A 23909-nucleotide genomic window follows, 5' to 3' on the forward strand; every position below is an offset into this window, starting at 1 on the left:
ATAAGTGGTCACTTGCTCTGCATATGCATTTTACAGATGAAGAAACTGAGGCACAGGGCAGTAATGGGCTTGAAATGGCTATGGTTGTGTCCTGATGCATCTCTGTGGCAGAGTGATTCCCACCACTCCTAAGCTTTAACTCACCTTGCTGCCTCTTCCACTCAGTGAGGCTCCTGCCAGCAGTGACCCTAGCCTTATTCATTTTCATGTCCCTGTGTATTCAAAACATGTGCCTGAGACATGGAAGATGCACATCAAGTGCTTGCTGAATACATGACGAGATTGAGCACTCAGAGTCAGGTTTTATTTTGTGTTTTTTTTTAATTTTTTTTAATTTTTATTTATGATAGTCACAGAGAGAGAGAGAGAGGCAGAGACACAGGCAGAGGGAGAAGCAGGCTCCATGCACCAGGAGCCCGACATGGGATTCGATCCCGGGTCTCCAGGATCGCGCCCTGGGCCGAAGGCAGCCGCCAAACCGCTGCGCCACCCAGGGATCCCTCAGTGTCAGGTTTTAACACCTGCCTCCCTGTCTCTCTCAGAGACCTGATCTCCTCTCTCCCTTCTGCAGAATCAAAGTTTGCCCCACCCCCTAATGGATGACTTCCCAGTTCTAAACTAAGGCCACCCAGAGGTTCCCCTTCAAAGGCTCTAGGCCCTCTCTAGGCTGGTGTCTTCAAGGTGTAGTTAAGGCAACATAGGATCCCCCTTAAGTTATTTGGAGTGACGGTGGTAGGGCTGTAGAGCACCCACCCTGTGCAAATCACCTAACTAGTCAGGTACTCTGAGATGATAAAGGCATTAGCATTTCTCAGGAAGTGTTTTCAACACCTACTATCAAAAGGCAGTGTGGTGTGGTGGGTCTGTGGTCAGCCATGCCACTAAATCCCAGCTCCGTGTGGCCTTGGCTGTGCTACTGAATTCCTCTGATTCTCATTTTATTTTTATGTGAAATGATGCACAAGAACTCTATTAAAAGGTAATGGTGAGCGTGAAATGGGGAGCACACACAAAATGCCTAGTGCCCTCCCTGTCAAATAGCCCTGAAGACGTAGAAACCATAATGACTGTAGAAGACTGAGCCCAGAATGGAATGTGATACAGAGTCCAGAGAAAGGAGAGATTCACTAAAAGCAGGGAAGTCCGCAAAGGCTTCGGGAGGGAGCCTGCAGTAGATTCACGCAGAAGAGGTCCTTTACTGCCACCATTTTTCCTCTGCAGATGTTGAACAATCCAGAGAAGATAGCTGAGCAGATAAGTAAGGATCTCGCCTGGCTCACCTCTCACCTAATGGCTCTGTGGACCCAGTTCCTAGACACGGTGACTCTACACTCCCAGGTGACCACTTATCTCACCCAGGAACATCACACCTTGAGGGTAAGGTGTCAAATGGTATGAATTCTCTAATCACATGCCAGTGGACCCTTGAGGAAGCTTTCCAACAGTTAGTTCACTGGGCAGAACAGGAATTGGGGTTGACTTCATGGACATGAGTGCCAGTCCTGGCACTCGACTTTATGAACCGTGAGCTCTCAACTTTATGAACTTCTTCAGCTTCTGAAACCTTTGCCTCTACCATTGATTTAACACCTGCCTTGGCTACCAGATGATAGCATGAGGGTGTTACACGTGCCCTGCAAATGTTTTAGAGAAGTGCTTTGAAATGTAAGATGTTGTTCTTGGTGTATTTCTTTGCCATCTATGTGGATGGTACTAATGCATAATAGAAGATGTTGGTCTCCTCATTTACAGCAAGAAGACTGAGTATCTGAGCCCACAGAATACTTATCAGTTGCACTTACATGACTGGCTTTGCAAACTCTGGTTCGTCTGCATTTACTTAACGGTCCTGGTCTTCAAGTATATTCTTCTAGTAGAAGAAATAAGACCTAAATAAACAAAGTATAGAAAACAATGCAAGAACAGGTTCTCATAAATATGCATTAAACTGTGTCTATAACCCAGCTTTAGGCTAAGTGCCCCAGATGAGAGAGGGAACCTATGGAAGAGCTTGTTTTGAAACCTCTTGGTGGTGGACTTATCTCTCCTTTGTTCCTACCACTTGCCTCTGTGAGTCCCAGTTTCCCTTTGGAAATTAAAGATCATGCCCACCCAGTGCATTAAACTGTTTGCATTATCTTATTCCTCAGGTCCGAAGGTTTTCTGAGGCCTTCTTTTACATGGAGCACCAAAAACTTGCAGTCCTGACTTTCCAGGAAAATCTGTAAGTAACCAATTGCATGCCCACATCACACTGTGAAAGTGGCCACCCAAGACATTCTTGTTCAAAGGCGCTTCTTCCCTTCGTCTCTGACTGCAAAGGAAAGAAGTCTGCCCACCTCTGCACATTCAGGCTACATTTTCTCTGCAAGCAAAAGAGTCAGACAAATTGCAGAGGCGGGAGCTGGCAGGTGGCAGAGAAGGTCAATAGCCAAAGTTTTCTTTTGTTGAATGTTATTATGGTTCTATAGACAGAATCAAGACTTCCTAGGTCCCTGAAGACATCTGTGCTGAGTCTTCTTTGTAAAACGAATTAGAAGCAGGTGGCATGGCCACAAGCTATGTCAGAAAAAACACAGAATTCACTGGAGACTCTGCAGTAGCCTCGAAACGCATTTCGCATAAGAATGAAGACGGAACTACCTAATTAGGAGGACTGATGAATTTCTGAGTCTGCCTTCCTCCAAAATTAAAAATAAAAAAAGGGAAAACATACAAAAAGAGTCAGAGGGTTGACAGAAAATGAGGTCATTCTCTTATAGATCTCCCCAGTGGGCAGGAGCAGATGGGTCCCTCCAAGATGGGTTGGCCTTTGCTAACCGAGTTCAAGGGGCTCTTTTTGTTTCTGAATCATACCTTCACCTCAAAGAATAAATGTGGATGGAGTCATTGTTCGAGATGGCCTGGTAAATCCAGCAGGAGAAATACTTCAGGTTCCTCTGTCTCGCAAGACAGACCTGAAAACCTTCTCGCCCTCTTTTTTATGACCTTCTCTTCCTTCTCTGCACACATCATCATGTTGGAAAAGTATGGTGGCACCGACAGTTTGTCTTGTGGAATCTGGAGGGGGGTTGGGGCAGAGAAAATACATCTGTGGAGAGGACAGCTTGTCTGGAACCAGGTAGTCTTCCAGTCACTCTCATATTCATTCATTCTGTCCAGCAGCTAAGATGAGAAGAGTTAACGTGACAAATGTGAACAGAACCATGAGGGCCACTGGGCAAGATGCTGTGAATCAGGATCCTGGCAGGAACCTGCTTCCTGAGTCTCCATGATAGGCAAGCTCTCGACTGCAGGACTGTGCTGTGTGCCCAAGGGGCATGGATGGGTGCACGTGGAGGGGACAGATACATAGGCAACTACTCTTGTAGAGGAGTTTTGTTGAGATGTTGACCACTTATATACCAAGTATAGAGGATATGGTACTTGGCCAAGTTGGGATCAGGGTCCTATTCCTCCTTTGGCCTACAGCAGATCCTTGAGAAAGTACTGTTCTATTGCTGGGTTGTTATTTTTCTCTTCCCCTCACTCAATCTTAGTTTCTCTAAAATGGGCAGGACAATAGCTGTAAGGACCAACATCCATACACGAAACACATTGGTCAAGCCACAGACACTGATCACAAAATGTTAGGTGATGACTAATACGTTACACAATCGTGGATTGTGCAAGTAGGCCCTGCGACCCTGCAAGGGACACGTCACTGATGCCGTCCTTGTGGGTCTCTCATTCTAGGGCAGCCGCAGGCAAGACGTAAATCCAGTTATCTCAGGTAGTGACAAGTAAAGAAAACCAAATCAAGGTGAGGACACAGAACATGATGAGAAGGGATATGGCCAGCATCCTCGGTGAAGGACTAGCTCTCCGAAAAAACAAAAACAACTTAGGTCTGTAGTGCTCACTGATTTTCACTGTGTGAATGCTCCCACCACGGTGGTGTTCAGGCCGCCAATATGTTCTCTCTGAACACGGGGGCTCGGAAGGGATGTGCACAGTTGGCTCTTGCAAGCTGGTGGGACTGGCTCCAACACAGCACTGGGTGTGAGATAAGGACCGTTGTAGCGCAAGTGCTGGGAGGGAATCTTTCTGAGGATGTGACATTTGAATGGAGACCGGAGTTATAGGCAGCCAGACCTTGATATGAAAGAAGGCCGGTCAGGAGGAAAAGCTGGTGTCAGGGCTCTTGTATGGGAACACAGGGTGTTGGAGGAGCAGCTGGAAGGCAAACAAAGCTATAGGATGGAGGGAGCTGGAACGAGAGGGGAGATAGGCAGGACCAGCGAGGTGGACCAGTCTATGTGAGACCTGATGGACCAGGATAGAGAATTCAGACTTGGCACCGTGACAGTTATGATTCAGGCCTTTTTAAAAAGATGACAAGTAATATGGTGGAAAGACCTGATCTCAAACTCCTATACATGGTTTGAAATCTTGGTTCCGTAACCAGCAATATTTCTGACACCAGATCAGTTCCTGCACCTCTCCTAGGTTGCTGCCTAGAAATGAAAAGAAGAATCCTTCCTTCAACAGATACTTGCTTAGTGCTGATTATGGGCCTGACACTCTTGTGGGTATTAGTCAGCAGTGACCAAAAGAGATGAATCCCTCATCTCATGGGGCTTACATTTTCACAGCAGGAGGCATACAAATAAATAAATATGGTATGCCAAATGCAGTAAGTGCCAAAGAGAAATATATGAGTGTGGTCAGAATGAGGGGGTGCTGTGCCATCCAGCTATCACAGAAGAGTCCCCGAGAAGATGACATTCAGCCAGAGGTCTGAAGCAGGCACGAACTGAGCCCTGCAAATACCCAGGAGACTAGAGCATCTGCCTCACAGAACAGCACGAGAGGAACTTAGTGCTACTCGCTCGTAGATATTAACCTGCAAGGGAAAGTATACACAAGGCTAGCAGCAATATTATTCAGGAAGAAGTAAAATTTAATTAGATCATTAGGAGTAAGAGTTATGGAACCGAAAGGGGAACATTATGTCAGACTGAGAAGGTTCCTGGAGTAAAGGTACAGAGTGCTATGAACAGAGTTTCATCTCAGGGTGAGGCCATGCTAGCAAGGGTGTGTGGGCATGGGTGTGCCCCCCTGGGGATCGGAGCCGGACAGGGAGGGTGTACATCAGAGACAGAGCCATCCTCCCAAATCAGGATGGACAAGTGGACAGACAAGATGGCCCCGGTGACGCTCATCTGTCAAGACCCGTCTTGGTCAAGCTCAGAGTAGATTGTGTTTCTCAAGCACAATCGTTGAGTACACTGTGACCTCCACCATCGCGCTTCCACATGAAAAGGATAGGATAGGATGGGCTTTAACAGACAGAATAAGATGGAGTAGAGAGTACGAGACAGACACGTTTCTGAAACTTTCACTTCAGTGTGTGCTTCTGGGAGTGTGCACTTGTACTCGGTCGCCATGCGAAATGGAGATTGTTTCTTGCCATGGTTGCAGGATTTAAGAATGCAACGTTGCAGTGTTTAGAAGTGGTTTAGGGCTGGCTGGTAGCAAGGGTGTGTTTTATTGTCTCTCTCTTCTGCTTTACGAGTGTCAAGCCTGTGCTTTTCATGCAGCAAGGAAGGGCTCAATGAGCGATTCTTGAATGAATGAATGAATGCAGAAGTGTTGATGTACAGGACAACCTGTCTTGGTGATGTAACGTCTGTAACAGTGACAATTGACTTATCACTTTGCTTCTTGTGTTTTTCTATAATAATAAGTATAGGACTAAGTTTTAAAGATTACTCATTTTACAAGATGCTATGTCAATAGCGTTGAACCCAAGAGGCACTTGCCCTGCCTTCCTGGTGCTTTGTTTATTTATTTTTTTTATTTTTTGGTGCTTTGTTTATTGAGATGACTCTGCTAAGAAGAGCCCAGCCAAGCGCTTTTCCTGCATTGGCTCATTTAATGTCCACACTAATACCTTGAGCTAGGAACTGGTTGTATCCCCACTTCACCAAGGAAGAAACTGGGAAAACCTGGGCTCAGACAGGTTAAGTAGCTTATCTTAGACCTCACGGCAAGCATGTGATACACACACGAATCTACTGGAGTCCAGATCCTGCATTCCTACCATCCTTGCTGTGGATCTGGTCTATAGTGGTTAACCATTATCCTGAAGAACTGAACGTGGATTCCTCAACCTCCAAAATAGAAGGATCTGTGTGTTGTTGGCTAAGCTCCTGGAGTCAGGGAGATAAGTAGGTGATGGACTGGGTCCTGGGTGCTCCAGATAGTGGGTGTCTAGAACCTGTCTTACTCCCTTGAAACTTTATGCCCATTGACCAGCATCTCCCCATTTCTCCACCCAGCCCCTGGCAACCACTCCTTTATTTTTTTTTTTTGACTCTGAATTTGATTATTTTTCGATACCTCCTGAATGTGGAATCACCAGGATTTGTCTTTGTGAGGCTGACTCCTTTCACATAGCATAATGTCCTCAAGGTTTATCCATGTCATCATGTATGACAAGGTCTCCTTCTTTTCTAAGCCTGAATCCTATCCCATTGTGCTGCATTTTCTTTATCCTTTTTCTGTTCATGGACACTTAGCTTGTCTCTATAGCTGAGTTGTTGTGAATAGTGCTGCTATGCATGTGGGGGTGCACAAATCTCTTAAAGACCCTGATTTCTTTTGGATAAATACTCGGGAGTTGGATCATCAGATCCTAGGGTACTTCTATTTTTACTTTTCTCAGGAACTTCTGTACTGTTTTCCATGGCAGCTGCGGCGTCTTGCATCCTCATCAACAGTGTATGAGGGCCGCACCCTCTCCACATCCTCACCAACACTTGCCTTTGTGTTTGTTTTAAGAATAGCCATCCTAGGTGTGAGATGATAGAATTGTGCTCTAGAATTTTTAGTCATTTTTTTAAACATATGCTAAGCACTGTTGTAGGTACTGGGTCACATTTACGACGCCTGTACGCTCAAGAAGCCACATTCTGGCAAGAGGTAATGCCCTGTATAAAGTAGCCTGGACCCAGCTCTGTAGAACCTCTTGTGCTGTGTTATAGTTACTTGGTTAATCACCTCATTAATTCATGACTATAAGCTCTTTAGGTCCAGAATCAAGTTTCCATCCTGTAGGTATATGCCCTAGCTTATAGACCTGGTCCTCCACACATTGGTGTCCAGTCAGTAGACTTATTTAATAAATTAAACACTGGACCCAAAGGTCTAGGTTCACATGACAGTAAAGAAGTGCAGAACTGATTGCAACAAAAGTCTATTTAAGTATTCAGGAAAGGTTCACTATATTATAAGGTTGCTGCAGCCTTTGTGGCTTCGAGGAAGAGAATACATTGCTTATCATTTTTCTTTTTTTTATTTTTCTTTTCTTTATTATTTTTTTTCTAGAGACAGGGAGTGGGGAGAGAAAGTGGGCAGGGGTAGAGGGAGGGGGAGAGAATCCCACACAGACTTCCTGCTGAACGCAGAGCCCGACTTGGGATGGGATCTCATGAGCCTGAGATCCCAACCTGAGCCCAAACCAGGAGTCAGACTCTTAACCTGAGCCATCCAGGTGCCTCACACTGCTTATCTTTTTTGATCATAGGTTAAAATCCAATTGAGAAATAAAGAAATAAAATATTCGTAGTTCAAATGCATATTCAAAATACGTGTATAAAGTATCCTATGGGCATATACGTTCATTATATTTATTCCTGAGAGTACAGAATGAGAGAATTTTCCCTGGGCTTGTGTGGAGCTCTGTAGCTATGAGCTGTTCTGTGGAGCAGGTGACCTGCCTACATGGCTGAGGAGTGACATGGGGGCTTCCAGAAGTCAGGCTACGTTTTATTATCCTACATGGAGGAACCAAAACACATGGCTCCAAAACTAAGGGTACTTACACCCCAGTCAAGGTTGCTGGTGTTTACACAGGAAGCAATAAAACAAGAAAAAATAAAGCATTTTAGATGGGTTTTAATACTTATGCCACAGCATAGCATTCAGACCCTAACATCCTGTAGGAGGTGAGAAAAGCAAGAGTAGAGGATACGTAGAGCTTGAAGTTTTTTCTCCAAAGGACTAATTTAAGATTCCTCGCCATTTAGAAGCTCAGCTCCTGCTCCACTAGTGTTACTTAGTGCATCCCACTGAAACAGAACATGATACGTGCCTTGATCATACCATCCGTGACCTCTAGGCTCAGTGCCCAGACCAGTTCCCACCATGGCCCTAGGGGCTGGCTGGGTGGTTGGCAGGGAGAAAGGAAGAGGATGGACAGACAGACGGTGTATTGTCAGAGCCCGCTGAACATTTTCTTGGAGTCAGGGGTTGGGGCAATGATTCTTACCGCATTTTAAACTTCCCCTGACGCTAACCCAATCCGTGCGTCCCCAGGATACAAACCCACAGCCAGCTGTCTCTGGACATCCGGAATTCGGAGTACCTCACCACCATGCCCCCGCTGCCCGCGGAGTGCCTCGACATCGATGGCGACTGGAACACCCTGCCCGTTATCTTTGAGGACAGATACGTGGACTGCCCTGCAACAGGTTGGTCCTTGCTCGGGAAAGACTCAACACTAAGGCTCCTCCGTGGGTCCCCTGTCAGTTGCCAGCAGTGGGACCAAATCAAGGCAGTAATTTGTCAGGCTGTGGAGGGGAAGCAAAACCTCAGGCTAAGCTTAGTTATTTGGGGTGACTTCGTGTCAGTGCAATTTTCAGATCAGCGTCACAGAAGGACAGCTATGACAGAGATCCCCTTCCTGACCCTTTCTGGGGTAAAATCCTGCCAGGGGCCTCAGTGTTTTCATCTATAAAACAGGAACCATAGTCTCCCCTCGCCAGAATACCCTGAGCAGAGGACAGACATCCTTTCTTATCTCAGAGGCACGACACAAATATGAAGTCATGTCTCGTTGAACTTTGGCGGCATTCAGTTCAGACTCCTATGGAGAGCTTGGTTCATGCCACGAACCAGACCCGGTATTCGAGAAAGTGGGCTGCCCCAGTGACTGAATTAGTGGGTGAGCCGCTCACTCAGGGAGAAAAGACAGCATGCTTGTGTGGATCTGTGTCTTTGTGTCCACACCACGGTTTCTCTTGCTGTTCTGCGCGGCGTGTTAAGGAACTGATAGGTTAGCTGGAGAGAGCCTGGTGCGGACGGGGTATTCTATGGTTGCTGGTCCTCTGTCCCCTCCTGCAGTCCTGCTCATGGAAGCCCACAAGCCATCACAACCCCTTAAAGAGCAAGAAAATACCTGGCTGGAGGTTTTACATGTTTTATCTTTTTAATCCTATTAAAAACAAAACAAAACAAAAAAAAAGCTTATGCACCCTGTTTCATAGAGAGAAACTGAAGCTCAACAAATTTAAGTATGTATTAAAGATCCTACAGCTTATAAAAGCCAATGTTCGGGGCACCTGGGTGGCTCAATGGTTGGGCGCCTGCCTTGGGCTCAGGTTGTGATCCTGGGGTCCTGGGATCGAGTCCCACATCGGGCTCCCCGCATGGAGCCTGTTTCTCCCTCTGCCTGTGTCTCTGTCTCTCTCTGTGTCTCTCATGAATAAATAAAATCTTTTTAAAAAATTAAAAAGTAAGTAAATCAAATAAAAGCCAACATTCAAAGCAAGTCACTCCAGCTCCAAGGCCCAGGGTCTGTCCTACCATCTTTGTGAGGCGGTTCAAACCCTGATGCTGGGATACCCATCGTTTAAATGATGTGCCACTTAAATTCCAGAGTTTCTGCAGGCAGAGATTTGTAGGCTCTTTTAAAAGTCCAGGCGGACTTCCAAGGACAGTCCAGCTTTGTGGTGGAAGGATGCTCCTGGTTCTCAGCTGTGCCCTGACATCTAGTGTCAATGCTGTGTATGACAGCTGGAAGGTACGCGCCCCAGAGATGGCAGCCTCAGCAGCTGGTCCAAAGAGCTTAACACTTGGCCCCAGGCTGCGTGTGTATGCCTGTGTCCGTGTGTGTGCCTGTGCTCTCGTCTTCATTACAGTGACATCAGGTAGCTACAGAACCCTTGAACAGGGAGGGAAAAAATTTACAATCAGCCCTGGCAATCGGACCCTGGGATGTTGCAACTGGGCTTCTTTGCAGGTCTTCTGATCTGTTTTCCTTTCCATATGAATGACACCACAATGGACGTAAATCTCACTCCTGCGACTCATGCGTACAATTGTATTGCATATCTTTATGTTTTATAAATCTTCATACCAGCTGAGCCCCATCCCTTTGGTAGCACCAGCTGGGAAGTCAACCTTGGGCTTACGCGGGCTGCCAGGGGCTGCCGGCCCTCCTCCTCTACACGCCAAGGTGGTGCCCTAGACTTAGGTGTGGCTGGGGGGCCACCTTTCCTAGGCCATCTGCCCCTGCAGGTTCCTCGAAGCTTCGTATTGTCCATCTCTGCCTGTGTCTGCAGAGTGCTTGGGACGGGGAACTTAACTTTGAGTCTGTGACCCCAGCACAAAGGATCCGGTCTTCCCAGAAAGACCCCAAGTCAATTGCTCTCAGAGGGTTGGCTGTCTCCCCAAGACTCCTCTCTACAGATCTCTCACCTCTCCCTTCCCTTTCCCAAGACTATTTCCCCACTCAAAACTCTTCCTGACCTTTATTCCTTCACCATGTGCTCTGATGACACTTTAATCCCTGAGCAAAAACATCAGCAGATAAGGAATGAATTCCCTTTCCCTCCAGGGGTTGGTGACCTTAATGTAATTTGCAATGAGGTCGTGCGATTTGCATTCCATTGTTGCAGTGTAATGAAGAAATGGAAATAAGAGTCCCATTTCCACATTAAAATAGGAATATTTATTCCCGGTCTGCTACAGTACTGTGTCTTGATACCTACTGTGTGCCAGGCCCTTGCAAAGTCTGTCTATATGGTCTGTGATCACTTCTCCCAGGTACCCCTCACTCCTCTGTCCCAAGGCAATTGAACCTTTTGCCCAAGGGCCTTAACCATTGGCCAGGCTGCCTGAATTGGAATTTTTTCCCCAACCATCGGTGACTGTGTAATTGGACAAAAGGAATTGTAATTTATATTCCGCAGGCCTGCCATGATCAGTGGATACATCCATCCACAGGACACTTAGGAGTGACTGGCACAGAGGAAGTGATGAATGGATGTCAGCTAATGCCATTAGCTAGTATCTGACTAAAGCCATTCTCTTTGAATTAGACCCAATGCCACTCTCATTTTCCCCACAGTTGTGGTAGTGAAACTAGTGTTGCTATTTTTGACAATCTGCTTCCTTGCTGGGCTTTCTGTGTCCTGTCTTGAATTGTCAATGACAAATCAGAGGCATCTTTCATTTTTCGTTCAAGAATCCGCCAATCTTCCTGTTGCCTATAATGTAAAGACCAGACCCCTCATTCATAGAGCATTCAAGTCCATCCATATCGTGGCTTCCCTATACCTCATGCCCACTTGACACCCTTGTTCACTCTTGCTCCAGCCACATGGGATCTAACTGATGCCTGACTAGACTATGCACTAGTTTTCTGGTCTTTGCCTTTGCTGTCTCCCTGCCTCCTATGACTCATAATCTCCTTCTCTGAAGAACCCAATTCATATTCTCTAGGATACAACCCACGTGCTTTGGGTGGGAGAGCCAACTGCACTGTACTTTGTATGCTTCCCAATATTTTGAAAATCCCTTAGAGACAGAGACTAGTTCATTGTTATAACCGATCCCACTTGCCCTCTCCCTAACCCATGGCCTAGTAATAGGGCTTTGTGCAAAGCTGTGCCAATGTTTTATTCATGGATTAAATAACATTGACGCTGTGGTTTTTTCAAACCAACATAAACATCTAGTGAAAGTAATAGTCTTTGTTCTGCTGCATTTATGTTCTATTCTCAATTCATTTTATGAACACAATTCACTATGTGGCAGCCCATGGTGTTAGCTGTGGGCGCACCAATATTCTTACGTTACAACCCTTCTCTCTATTGGAGACAGGAAATGCACAAGGGGATCGTTCTATGGTGGTGGTGATGTGATAGTCCATGTGTGTAGAGGGGATGCTGGGAATTTGCTCAGGGGACATCTAACCTGCTGTTAGCTATGGGGAAACTCCCCCAGAGGAAGGGACATTTGCTCATCTCTCAAGATGCAAAGAATATATCCACATAAGGAAGAGACCCGTTTTTTCCCTCTTTGTTCTAATCTTTGACCCAGTCATAAATATCACCCCAAAATGTGAGCTGGAGATGTGGTTTGTAAGTGGTTCACTTCATAACATCCAAGAATGGTTATAGTCCTTTAACTTCTATGAAAACCATTTGAAGGATTTAAAGGTTTTATTTTATTTTTTTATTTTTTTAAAGATTTTATTTATTTATTCGCGATAGTCACACACACACACACACACACACAGAGAGAGAGAGAGAGAGAGAGAGAGAAGCAGAGACGCAGGAAGAGGGAGAAGCAGGCTCCATGCAGGGAGCCCGACGTGGGATTCGATCCCGGGTCTCCAGGATCGCGCACTGGGCCAAAGGCAGGCGCTAAACCTCTGCGCCACCCAGGGATCCCGATTTAGGGTTTTAAATGAAATAAAATCCCAGTCCCCTCTTTTTGTGTCTGGTGTGCATGGAAATTGAATAACATATCAGATGGCTTTTTCAGGAGAGATATGCTAGAGATAGACATGGGAGACACTTGTTTTCTTCCAGTTATGCTTTATTAGAAGGGAGAGAAAAAGAAAGATTTGGGGAGGAGAAGCTGCAGGAGGAGAGGGAGGAGGGCCAGGAGGAGGAAGAGAGAAGAGGAGACAAAAGAAAAGAGAGAACAGATGGAGAGATAGGATGAAAGAGGTAATAGTTTACCCTAAAGAAAAATAAGAGAAAGAAGGTCATGCTTTGACCCCCACCATCCTACCAGGAAGATCAGAGTGATCTGGGAACTTCTGTGGTCTGAATGCCGTGCAGGATAATTGTCCTGGTGACAGAGCTCAAGCTTGGAGGGTTTCTCTACAGAAAGCAGGACTCTGTCTTCTCCATGTGTGGCAGTTCATATCATGACTCTCCTGTGAGCTGTGTCTGTGAAGCCTGCTGGTTGCTCTGAATTTGCCCATCTTAGAGTTGAGGAAAGTGAGCTTGAATGGGGGGACGAAAACTTAAGTATTTAAGTTCCATCATTGTCGAAGGCCTCACGGCTGGGGGTTGCCAGTGTCAGGATGAGAAAGCAGAAAGCTCTTTCCACACGGTAAATGCTACGTGATGTAGAGAAATTCTTTAATACTTAGAAGAATTGTTAAGAACTTTTATTAAGTAAAAGACACGGGATCCCTGGGTGGTTCAGCGGTTTGGCGCCTGCCTTCGGCCAGAGTGTGATCCTGGAGTCCCGGGATCGAGTCCCGCATTGGGCTCCCTGTATGGGGCCTGCTTCTCCCTCTGCCTATGTCTCTGCCTCTCTCTCTCTCTGTCTCTCTCTGTGTGTCTCATGAATAAATAAATAAAAATCTTAAAAAAATAAAATAAGTAAAAGGCAAATCATGAATTACAGTATTTTACAGTTTTTCATTAGTGCAATATGATTCTGACACTGATTACCTAGTGTTAGGTCAAATAGGTTAAAGGCACAGCCTCTGATAAGACCACCCTCCTATCAGACAGAAGCTTGGGGGTTCCTAGGCCATCTGCTCTCCTGACCAACTGGCTACCAATCCAGGAGGTACCACCACCCCCTCCAGTTTGATGACTTGCTAGAACAATTCACAGAATTCAGGAAAGTGCTTTGCCTATGATTACAGTTTTAATATAAAGGATACAAATAAAAACCAGCCAAAAGAACACACCTATATGGCAAAGTATGGAAGGGTCCCAAACATGAAGATCCCATGCCTCCAGAGCTGGTCATCCTGGTGAATCAATGTGTATTGCCCAATGGAAGTTTACTCAAGCCCAACTATCCAGTTTTTATTGGGGTTTCATTATGTAGGTATCGTTGGTTGAATCATTGGCCACATGATTGAACCACTCTTCCCAGATGTTGTACTGATACCACCTGGCTCAAAGCCCCAACCAAATAATTGGTCTTTCTGGCATGGCCAGTCCCCATCCTGAGTCATCTCCTTAGTACAAACTATTAAAGGACTCATCATGAGTCACCTGGTTAGTATAAGCTTTTAAGGCTTGCCACCAATAGCAAAGACATTTCCATCAAATGGGAAATTTCCCAAATTCAGAGGTTGTCCCCCAGGAACCAGGAACAAAGTTCAGCCAATTTTTATTATTATTATTATTATACAGTCAGGCTTTGGGATAGTTTGTGGACATAGTTTCTTAAACTACAGTACATTTTTCTTTCTTCTTTTTGTAGGGTGCAATTTGAGTGTTTACCCTAATTTTGATGTTCCAACAAGTCCTGCAATAATGAATCTAAAAGACACAGAAGAGAACCCTATTATAAACAGAAAATCACCTTTTAGGGAAGACCTTGTCTTGCCCACCATGAAACCACCTCAGATGGACTCTGATGAGGAAGTTACTAGGTGTCCAGAGCCAGACAACAGCGTAACCACACCAAAACATGTGGATGTGTGCTCCAAATCTCAGGTGTATCTGACAATTGGTGAGTTCCAGAACAAGGCAGACTTGCCTGAAGATGAATGTTGGACTGGCCAGAGGTCTGATGTTAGAACACACCCACTGGCAGATGAGGACCTGCCCAGAAGGAGTCCAGGTCCAGAGGATGGCCAGGCCCCAGTACTCACCTACATTGATGTGAAATCTAGCAATAAGAAGCCTTGCAGTACTGAACCCACAGTGGTCATTAGTGCTCAGCATGAGAGCGGGGACTCTCAAGATAACTATGAATCAGACAGAACTGTGCCAGGCAAAGACATAGCAGGTGGAAGTCGTCCAAACGCCATCATTTCGGAGAAAACAACACTCCATGAGTTAAGTACTCTAGGAAAGGTCGCAGACCAGGAGGGCAAGGTGGTGCTGCTAAGTCTAAAGCTCATCTCCTCTGAGCCCTGTGATCCACTAAACTCCACTTTGAGGGATCCCTTGGATGTTAGGGCTTCCCCAAAGGACCCTCATGCAGAGGAACAGGAGGAAGTGTCGGTGCTCTCTGGGGTCATCAAGAGGTCCTCTTCCATCATCTCTGATTCAGGCATTGAGAGCGAGCCAAGCTCTGTTGCCTGGTCCGAGGCACGAAGCAGGGCCCTGGAGTTACCCAGTGATCGAGAAGTCTTGCACCATCTGGTTCGACGACATGCCCTGCACAGGAACTCCTTAGAGGGTGGACACACAGAGAGCAATACGAGTTTGCCAAGTGGGATCCAGGCATCTCTCACCTCCATTAGCTCTTTGCCTTTTGAGGAGGAAGAGCGGGAGTTGGCCAACACCAAGTTGACCAAGTCTGTGTCTGCACCCCAGATCAGTAGCCCAGAGGAGTCCTCTGAAGACACGGACACGATGCAGCAACGTGGAGGTCTTGCTGAAAGGTCAGCCATACCCATCAAGAGCATAGACTCTCCAGGTGCCGGGACAGACTCTTGCCCTGGGCAGGTGGTTTCAGGTGCTGACAACCAGCAGGGCCCTGGTTACATAGACATCCCCAAAGGTAAAGAGAGTCAATTTGATCCTCAAGGACCTTGTTGTCTTGATGACAGGACTGAGAACCCTCCAGACATTGAAACCAAAGTTCTTAATTTAGAAATACCACATATCATAGCACTTGAAAACCCTCAGAATGGATCTTGTCCTGGAGTACTAATGGAGACTCCAAAGGGCATGCCTGAAGACTTGAATGTGGAGAAAGGAGCTCTTTCCGACAGCAGCACCTCAGATGATGAGACTGTCGCCCACCATAAGGTGCCTGAATGGAGCTGTACAGCAGCCGCTGATGCCAGTGACCTGGGTTCAACAGGCGAGCAGAGCAGCTCACCTTGCATCATTGATGATGCAGCATTTAGCAAAGGATCTCAAGCTCCTCTGGAGGCCGGACGTGAAGCAGGCACTGTGTGCTCCACTGTGACTCACTCCATTAACTCCCAGCTTTTAGGAACCCAAGAACCAAGGGCAGTCACTTCCGTCATGGTGTCCCACCTGACCCCTGCAGAGACCTTCACTCTGGACAGCCTGAAAGCCGTGGAGGTTGTCAACCTGTCCGTGTCTTGCACTGCCACGTGTCTTCCTTTCTCCTCTGTGCCCAAGGAGACCCCTGCCCGGGCTGGATTCGCCTCCAAACAGACCCCGTTGCCCATCACTCATCAGCCTTTGGGTTCCTTTGGAGTTGTTTCTGCCCATTCCAGCAAGTTGGAGGAAGAAGTCAGTGAAAGGATGTATAGGTAAGCTGACGGCTGGCTTAACCTCCCCAGCACAGTTTTACATTTCCCACATATTTCTCAATTTCATGCATACTATTTCAACCTTGAGATAGGAGTTATTTCCTGATTTAGATAAAGTAATATAGTTACGTCCTACAAATCAGAGATACAGAATAGTATAAGTAAAAACTATCAGTAAGCCCATCTCTCAAATGCAGCCACTGCGTAAGTCGTCCTACACTTGTTTCTATTTACATCTCTATCTAGTCCTCTTATGCAAAAATAGGATAGTTCTGTACAAACTGTAAGGTTTTTTTCAACTTAATGTATTGGGAACATTTCTTTACTTGTAAATTTATTTTTGCGTTATCACTTTAATGTTTAAACCATATTCCATCATATAGATGTACCATGATTTATTAACAAACTCCTTTAAAAAGGGACATTTGAGTTATTTTTTCCAGTTTTTGTGATGATAACTCTGTTTTGAGTGTCATAATACCTCTGTCTTTGCACATTTTGAGAGGGCAGTTCTCTAAGGGCCTTTGGGCCCTTAGCAGATCTGTCTGCTCAGCCCCTTTGTGCAGTTCTTATGTGTATCAGTCTTTTGCCGTGCCAAAATCTGTCCCTATCCTTGCCTTACATTTGCATTCATTATCGCTCCCTCATCTATAAACTCTACATTTGATTAATTATGTTATAGAATCATTTTATTACTCTTCTGCAAAATGCTGAAGAGGTACATATTAATGATACCCATGAAAGAGATTGCACAGGAAGGTAAACTTTGGGTCCTTTGCTTTATAAAGAACATTAAGTACCTATTATGCTCATCAGATCAATTTAATAATTGCAGTAGACTGCAAGCACTGCCCAATGCCTGGCTGTGGGGTCTTGGCTGTTACTGTACTTCCAGCCTAATAGGGAGACAGAAAGTGAGAGAAGTGAACAAGGGTAGTTGGGTAAACAGGAGGGTTCTTGTGTGTGTGCAGCTGAGCTGGAAATAGAAGGAACTGATCTGGCTGGGGACATCGAGTGAGCCTAGAGATGATGGTCTGGGGGAACCTTTTAGAGGTGGCTGCCTAGCAAATATGAGACACAGTGGTGAGGATGATGATGGGGATGGTAATAGGATGGTGATGATGGTGAGAATGATGATGGTGATAAGGCTGGTAACAGATAATTTTTTTTTTTTTTACTATTTAATCAGTTTTGAGTACCAATCTAAGCATTTTTGCATAGACCATAACGATTAACACACAAAATAACTTTGTGAATTAGATAATAGTGTATTCCCCTTCTACAAATGAGGGCATTCAGTGCGGAGAAGTTAAGTGGTCAGTCCACAGCTAGTAAGGGTGAAAGCTGAGATTCTGACCTTAGCAGTCAGACTCCTGAGTCTGTGCTCTTACACCTTGTCCAATAATCAGGTAGAGATTGTGGTAACCCTGGGGAAAACGCATTTCAGAGAGATTTGAATGCACAAAGGCACGAAAATAAGCAAACTGAATTCAAGCAGGGAATCATGAGAAATGTGTTCTTTTTGGAGGTGGGGAGATGCTGCTGGGAAGCGGGTGGAGGCCAAGCCATGGTAGCCTTGTGGGCCACTTTAAGAAGCTTTCACTCTGGGGAGATCTTTTTTAAGGATTGATGGATCCTGGGAGCTGAATGGAATCATAGAAGTCCTGCTCCATGCGGGAACCACATAGAAATCTGCAGAACCCAAACCAACAAAACTTTTCCTGGAACGCTTTCCTATCTCCTTGTTGAGAAAAAGCTTCCCTCACCAGCATCTCCTGCAGCCTCCTATTCTGCCTTTGTTGCTCGCCGATACTTCCTTGTAGATATTCATCACTCCCGCATCCCAGCCAGCTCAACTCATCTCCTGCTCAACACGGCATACACAGTGTGGCTTCTGATTAATTAGTGTATTCTCCAGTTTTTATCAGGCCAAAGAAAAATTTAAAAAAGAACTGAAGATTGATGGATTTCTGTACAGTGACTTATCTGTACTAGCTTCTGATATACCGTATTTCCCACCAGAGGAAGAGGAAGAAAATTTGGAAGATGGGATTCACCTGGTAGTCTGTGTCCATGGCCTAGATGGTGAGTGCCAAAAAGGTTTCCACCCCAAATTCTGTATTATACATAATTTTTAACATTTATAAATTAAGTCAGGTATTCATTCAACAGTGTTATTAGCAACCATGGGATGGCAGCGTGCTAGGTCTAGGGAAATGGCCTGGCCTTGTTCCCAAGGAAGAGATCTCTCTGGCACAATAATCTGTTGAGTAAATGAAATTCATAAATGAATGCAATAAAGCAGTGAAGGAATATATGGAATAAATAAATATTGGAATGAATAATTAATGAAACTAATGAACAAAAATAAAAGAAAGACTGGAGTGGATAGGTGGATGGATGGATGGATGGGAGGGTGGATGGATGGATGGATGGATGGATGGGTGGATTATTGGGATGAAAATGTTAATGGGAGCATGAATAGTTAGAGTGTATGGGTTAATGGAACCCATGTGTCAATAGCACAAGGGAAGAAATGGAGTGGAATGAATGCATGAATTCATTTGGAAGGGACATGGGTTAGTGGCCCAAACTGTTTCATTGCCTATTTTTATTCATTTCTCACTTATGAGGCAATTTTTGTATGTCAGATACTGTACCAAGTTCTGGGATTGCAGAGACCCAACATGGTTCCTGACCTTAAAAAATTCTTAATTTTGTGAGATCAGCAAATATGGACTGAGAGCTGAATGCTACAAAAGAACTATCTACCAGTCCTGTAGAGGTCCAGGGGAGGAGAGAAGGGAGCAGGAAGGGCTCCTTCTCCCTGTCCCACTTTCCAAAGGACCTAGTCCCCACTATCAGATCTCTTAGGGTTTCTCAGTCAGTCCAAAATCTCCGTAAGATACAGAACTTAGCTCTGCCAGAAGATCTTGAGGTCCCGACTCAGCCTGGACCAAAGTCAAACCCTTGGTCCTGCTTCCTCTTGTGAATTCCAGCTTCACCCTAACTGGTTAAAGACAGCAATCAGAGCAGCTGGAGATACAGGGCATCTGAGTTCTCCTCAAGCTCAAGTTTACATCATAATTGATCTGCAAACTGGAATGTGGAACATGAATTCTGGAAAAGTCTTCACATCCACTTTATATGGACTCCAGTGCATAACTAATGTCAGATAAAGGAAAGGACTTCTTTAGGCCTTCCTGGGTGATGAGTGGCAAAACCTGTGGTCACAGTCTTCTGGTGATAAGTTATTAGGGAGTGGTGGTGTGCTATGCTTCCAGGACACAATGTTCTTAATTCCCAGTCCAGGGGCTAATGCATGTAATTGTCTGGCTGTATGCCTTGGAAACCGGGACGCTCAATCAACAGGTCTATTTGGTCAAGAGTCAAATAATCCAGTGGTAAATAATACATTCTAGATGAAGAGGAGGAGGAAGTCGAGGAAGAGCAGCAGCAATGGCATATCTGTCACCAGGGGCCAGGCACCATTCTAAATGCTTAACATATATTAATGTCATTGATCCTCACAACAGCCCTGCAAAGTAGGTGGTATTATGGTCCCATTACAACTGGGGAAACTGAGTAAGAGGGCAGCTAACTAACTTGTGTAAGTTCCCTTAGTTAATGTGGTTGAGCCAAGGTTAAAACCCAACTGTCAGACTCCCAAGACCAGGGTTTCATTCTGCCTTATGCCAACAAATTCATCTCTTTCCCCATCCAAACCTTCATCCCCATCGCTGTTTGAGTCATCTGTTAAAAATTTTACCAGATCTGGTCATGCCAGTCTGTTACCAAAAACCAATTTTTGTAGCTCTCAGAAAATAAAATAAGCCTTTTAGAAAGCTCCTGTATTCTAACCTTCCCCACTATCATCTCCTCCCTTTTTGCTCCTCCCATTACATCAACTCTGCGCCTTTCCCAGGGACGTTTGCCATCCCACACCATTGTGCCTAGGCACCCCAGGCTCTCTCTCTCTGGTGAGCTGTCCCCACTCAGCATTGACATCAGTGCTTCCAAGGCCCAACTGTTCACATATCTTTCCCTAATTTTACCCCACCCAGGTACCATGTACCAGGATTTCAAAATTTGTACTGAAATTGGAATACTTTTTGAATACATTTATTAAAAAAAAAAAGAAACCTCAAATCACTACCACAAATGAAATACTAGAACCAGTTGGCCCGCAGGGAGAGTAACCTAAAAATAATTACAATGATATGAAAATAATCCTCTTGAAGTTTGGCCCAACTGTCAGAAGACTGGGCTTGAGACTCATTTTCTTTCTTAAAAAGTAAGAAGCTAATGAAGACATACCTGTGGAGTTTGTTTTTGTTTTGATTTATTTATTTTAGAGAGAGAAGGCAGGGGGAGGGCCAGCAGAGAAGAATCTCAGACTCCTCACTGAGTGTGGAGCCCCATGTGGAGCCCCTGCTCATGACCTGAGCTGAAATCAAGAGTCAGATGCTCAATTGACTGAGCCGCCAAGGCACCCGTGAAAACATACTTGTTTTTAACTGGGACTTCCAATCAGCAGTGCTGCAAGAAAGACAAAGAATGACCTTCTCACTCATCAGCGTGATGTACTTTCAATGCAGGTGCGATGGAAAACTTAGCATCATGTCACTCATGAGTAGTGTGCTCCTCCTACTTACCTGATATTAAATTAAAATGAGAAAGACCCTCCATTTCTTCATGAAAGTGAGAAGTCTTGTGAGGCCATGGACTTTTATTTTTGTCCACCATGTATGTTGAGCAAGGAGGTTATAAAGATGGAGCAGCCTCATCCATCTCTGAGCTGTGTCAGAAAACAGAGCTGTCAATTATGGCATTATCACCTGGGCATAAAGTCATCAAAGAGACAAGCAATATCACGCGTAGGTGCTTTTGAAGGTTGTTTCTCTGGTTCAAGGTACATATATATCCAGACTCTACAGAGTTGTACAAGACCCACTTGTTCTGATGTCACTTCCAAGGATATAACTATATTAACAGAGAACTAAAGAAGTTAATAAGAGTTAATGAATATTCACACAACTCATGATGTGCCAAAATCCGAAGATTGGTATTCTTGTAAATGGTCTCAATGTAACACCTTATCAAATGGTATTTTCTGAGAAAGTTTCTGCAGACAGTTCTCTCTCGCTCAGTAGCTGAAGGAGAGGGGCCATCATTGCTCCTTATTTAGACTCACTACGCTAAATATAAACACTCGCTACTTTTCTTTTAAGGCCAGGACCTGGAAGGTCAGTAGGTTGCTTTAAATAAGAACAACAGCAGGACCAAAGAGCCCAATTTATTATCAGAAATGAACAGAAAGAATAAAATTTAACTTAAAAACACAAAATAGAAACCTTGCCCATAATAACAAGAGCATTTTGTGACTGTGACTCCACAAGTTTTGGGCATGTGCTCTACTGGGCCACCATCGCACGAGGTGTTTGGGTATATTGGGTCATCCTTAATGGTTAGGGATACCCTCAGATGCCTGTAGCTCTCCTAAATTCCGTGTGGCATTTCCACCATCCTTTGAGTCAGTTGTTAGTTTCAGGAAGAATGATAAAAGTTGTTTGTAAACGATATCACTTCTAGAGATATAGCTTATGGTTAGAGCACTGTAAGTGATATTGTTTACGAACTACTTTGAAACTCTGGTTGTTTGGTAAAGTAGGTTCCCTCTCTCTCCAATAAGTAGCTTCTAACTCTTGACTCTACAGGGATCCATCTGAGGAATAGGTCAAAAATTCAGGAGGATGCAACTGAACCCTAGAGCCTGCGTGAAGTGTACCCTTAGCCATCCGAGAATAAGAAGCTTTTGGGGCTATAGCAGATCCATTCTCCACATGATTTTTACTTCAGACACTACAAGGATGCTCTGCTATGAGCAGTGGCCTCTTAGATTCCTCATCTGTTGCTCCTCCATCCTGGTGGTCACTGTGGAGCAGATGGCATCCACGGAGCTGGCACATTCATAACTCCTGGTCCTAAGGGCAGTTCTTATTTTATTGCACAAACCTGTGCCCTGACTGGCCCATCTGAGGGGCTTGCTGGCTGCTTGTAGGTAGCAGAACTAGTCTTTTTATTAAGCAGGAAGTTGAAGATGGGACATGACATGTCGGTTACGCCATGTCAGCCATCAAGTGGTACCGTATGCAGAATGTCCTCAGTGAACAGAACTGGCTGTGGAAGAGGAGGAAGCAGTGTGCTTGCAGCTGTGTGTGAAATGTTCATGAACCACATGTTTGTAGATCAGTGAGTACGTCTAGGGAGGTAGGACTGCTAGAAAGGTCCTGACCTTGTGCCAGGGTGCCAGGGGATAGGGCTTGAGGGGGTGGAGCGTAGGACCACTAGGTTGGACTTGTTTTCATTGTTTTTATTATCTGCTTAACTAAAAAAAAAAAAAAAAAAAAGAAAGAAAAATGGGAGAAGAGGGAGACCTAAATCCCTCATGTGTCCATTTTCATATAAGTAACTATGGGTCTGGGGTGGGGTTATCTGTTGTTTTTAGGGAACAGTGCAGACCTCCGCCTGGTAAAGACTTTCATAGAACTGGGGCTTCCTGGAGGAAAGCTGGACTTCCTAATGTCTGAGAAGAATCAGGTATGATGACAAAAACATCAGAATTGAGAGAATCCCTGAATCGTGTCTACAAGAGCCTCCTAAAGCCACCCTGATAGTTTGTGGATGCTCAGATAGAAGGGGACCTCACCAAAGAACACTCTTCAGGCACTTAGATGGTCTGTAAAGAAAAGACTCATTATTTCCTTTTGGGAGGGTTAAGAAAGAGTAAGATGTAAGAATATGTGGGTCAGGTGGCCGGGGCCCCAGGGTAGGTGGAAGCTCAGAGCATAAATGATCTGGATGTCCATGCATCTCTACTAGGTTAAGGGTGCTGTCATAGGCATCATCCAGCCCCTGTCATGCAGCTCCCATGGCAGAGGGATTTGACTGAGGTACCATAGGGATGACTTGACTGGGTCTTGACAGAGATAATGAACTGATGTCTGTGCGTGTGGAATGGTCACTCAAGAATGATTATGTTCCACAACATGTTGTCATTACTGCTTAAAAGTAAGCCTCATAAACATGGATTTCTAGTACATCCCTTTAGAAGTACATCCCCTGGCTGGGGATTTCTTGGTACCACTTTTTAAACCTACTGTGTCTTCCAGAACATTTCTCATTAAGGTCAACTCAGGCCTTAAAATGACTACCAATTATTCAATAAATCCTGTTAAATTCACAGTATATGCTGAAGAGACAGCGTCTGAGAGGCTAGAGGGTAGTGAACACAGCAGCATCTGTCTTAGATGTGTTGTAAATAGTTTACCCAAGCCTTACACTGGTGTGAGGAGTAGGCTGCGTGCTTCCCTGCAGGGCTCAGGAGGAGGCAGGCTCGCCCCAGGGAAGACAAGCTGCCCGCACAGGGCCTGCTGGTCTGCAAGCACGGGTCTCTCTAACTCCATGGACACTAAGAAAGTGACCAGAGTGTTGCATCCCTGCAGTGCCCTCAAGGACCACTGTGTGGCAGGTGACAATGAGCCACAGGCCTTCTTTTTGCTCCTTCTTCCCACCCTCATGAATATTCATGAAGCCTCTTGTCCACCTTTGTAGCTTGGCTCTTGGCATAGTTCCAGGT

At 45.2% G+C, this 23909-nt stretch overlaps 1 protein-coding gene across 1 annotated transcript in view; it reads left to right on the plus strand.

The window, feature by feature from the left end:
- The window catches only part of FAM135B (family with sequence similarity 135 member B), a 276991-nt gene that overhangs the window by 246310 nt on the left and 6772 nt on the right, over nt 1-23909 (plus strand). Inside the window, exons 10-15 of the mRNA XM_072733864.1 lie at nt 1222-1377; nt 2151-2224; nt 8362-8516; nt 14293-16270; nt 18189-18355; nt 22779-22870. Of these exons, the coding sequence (XP_072589965.1) occupies nt 1222-1377; nt 2151-2224; nt 8362-8516; nt 14293-16270; nt 18189-18355; nt 22779-22870 (2622 nt within the window). The remainder of the gene's footprint in view (nt 1-1221; nt 1378-2150; nt 2225-8361; nt 8517-14292; nt 16271-18188; nt 18356-22778; nt 22871-23909) is intronic.

Source organism: Vulpes vulpes, chromosome 13 (assembly GCF_048418805.1).
Source record: "Vulpes vulpes isolate BD-2025 chromosome 13, VulVul3, whole genome shotgun sequence".
NCBI lineage: Eukaryota > Metazoa > Chordata > Mammalia > Carnivora > Canidae > Vulpes > Vulpes vulpes.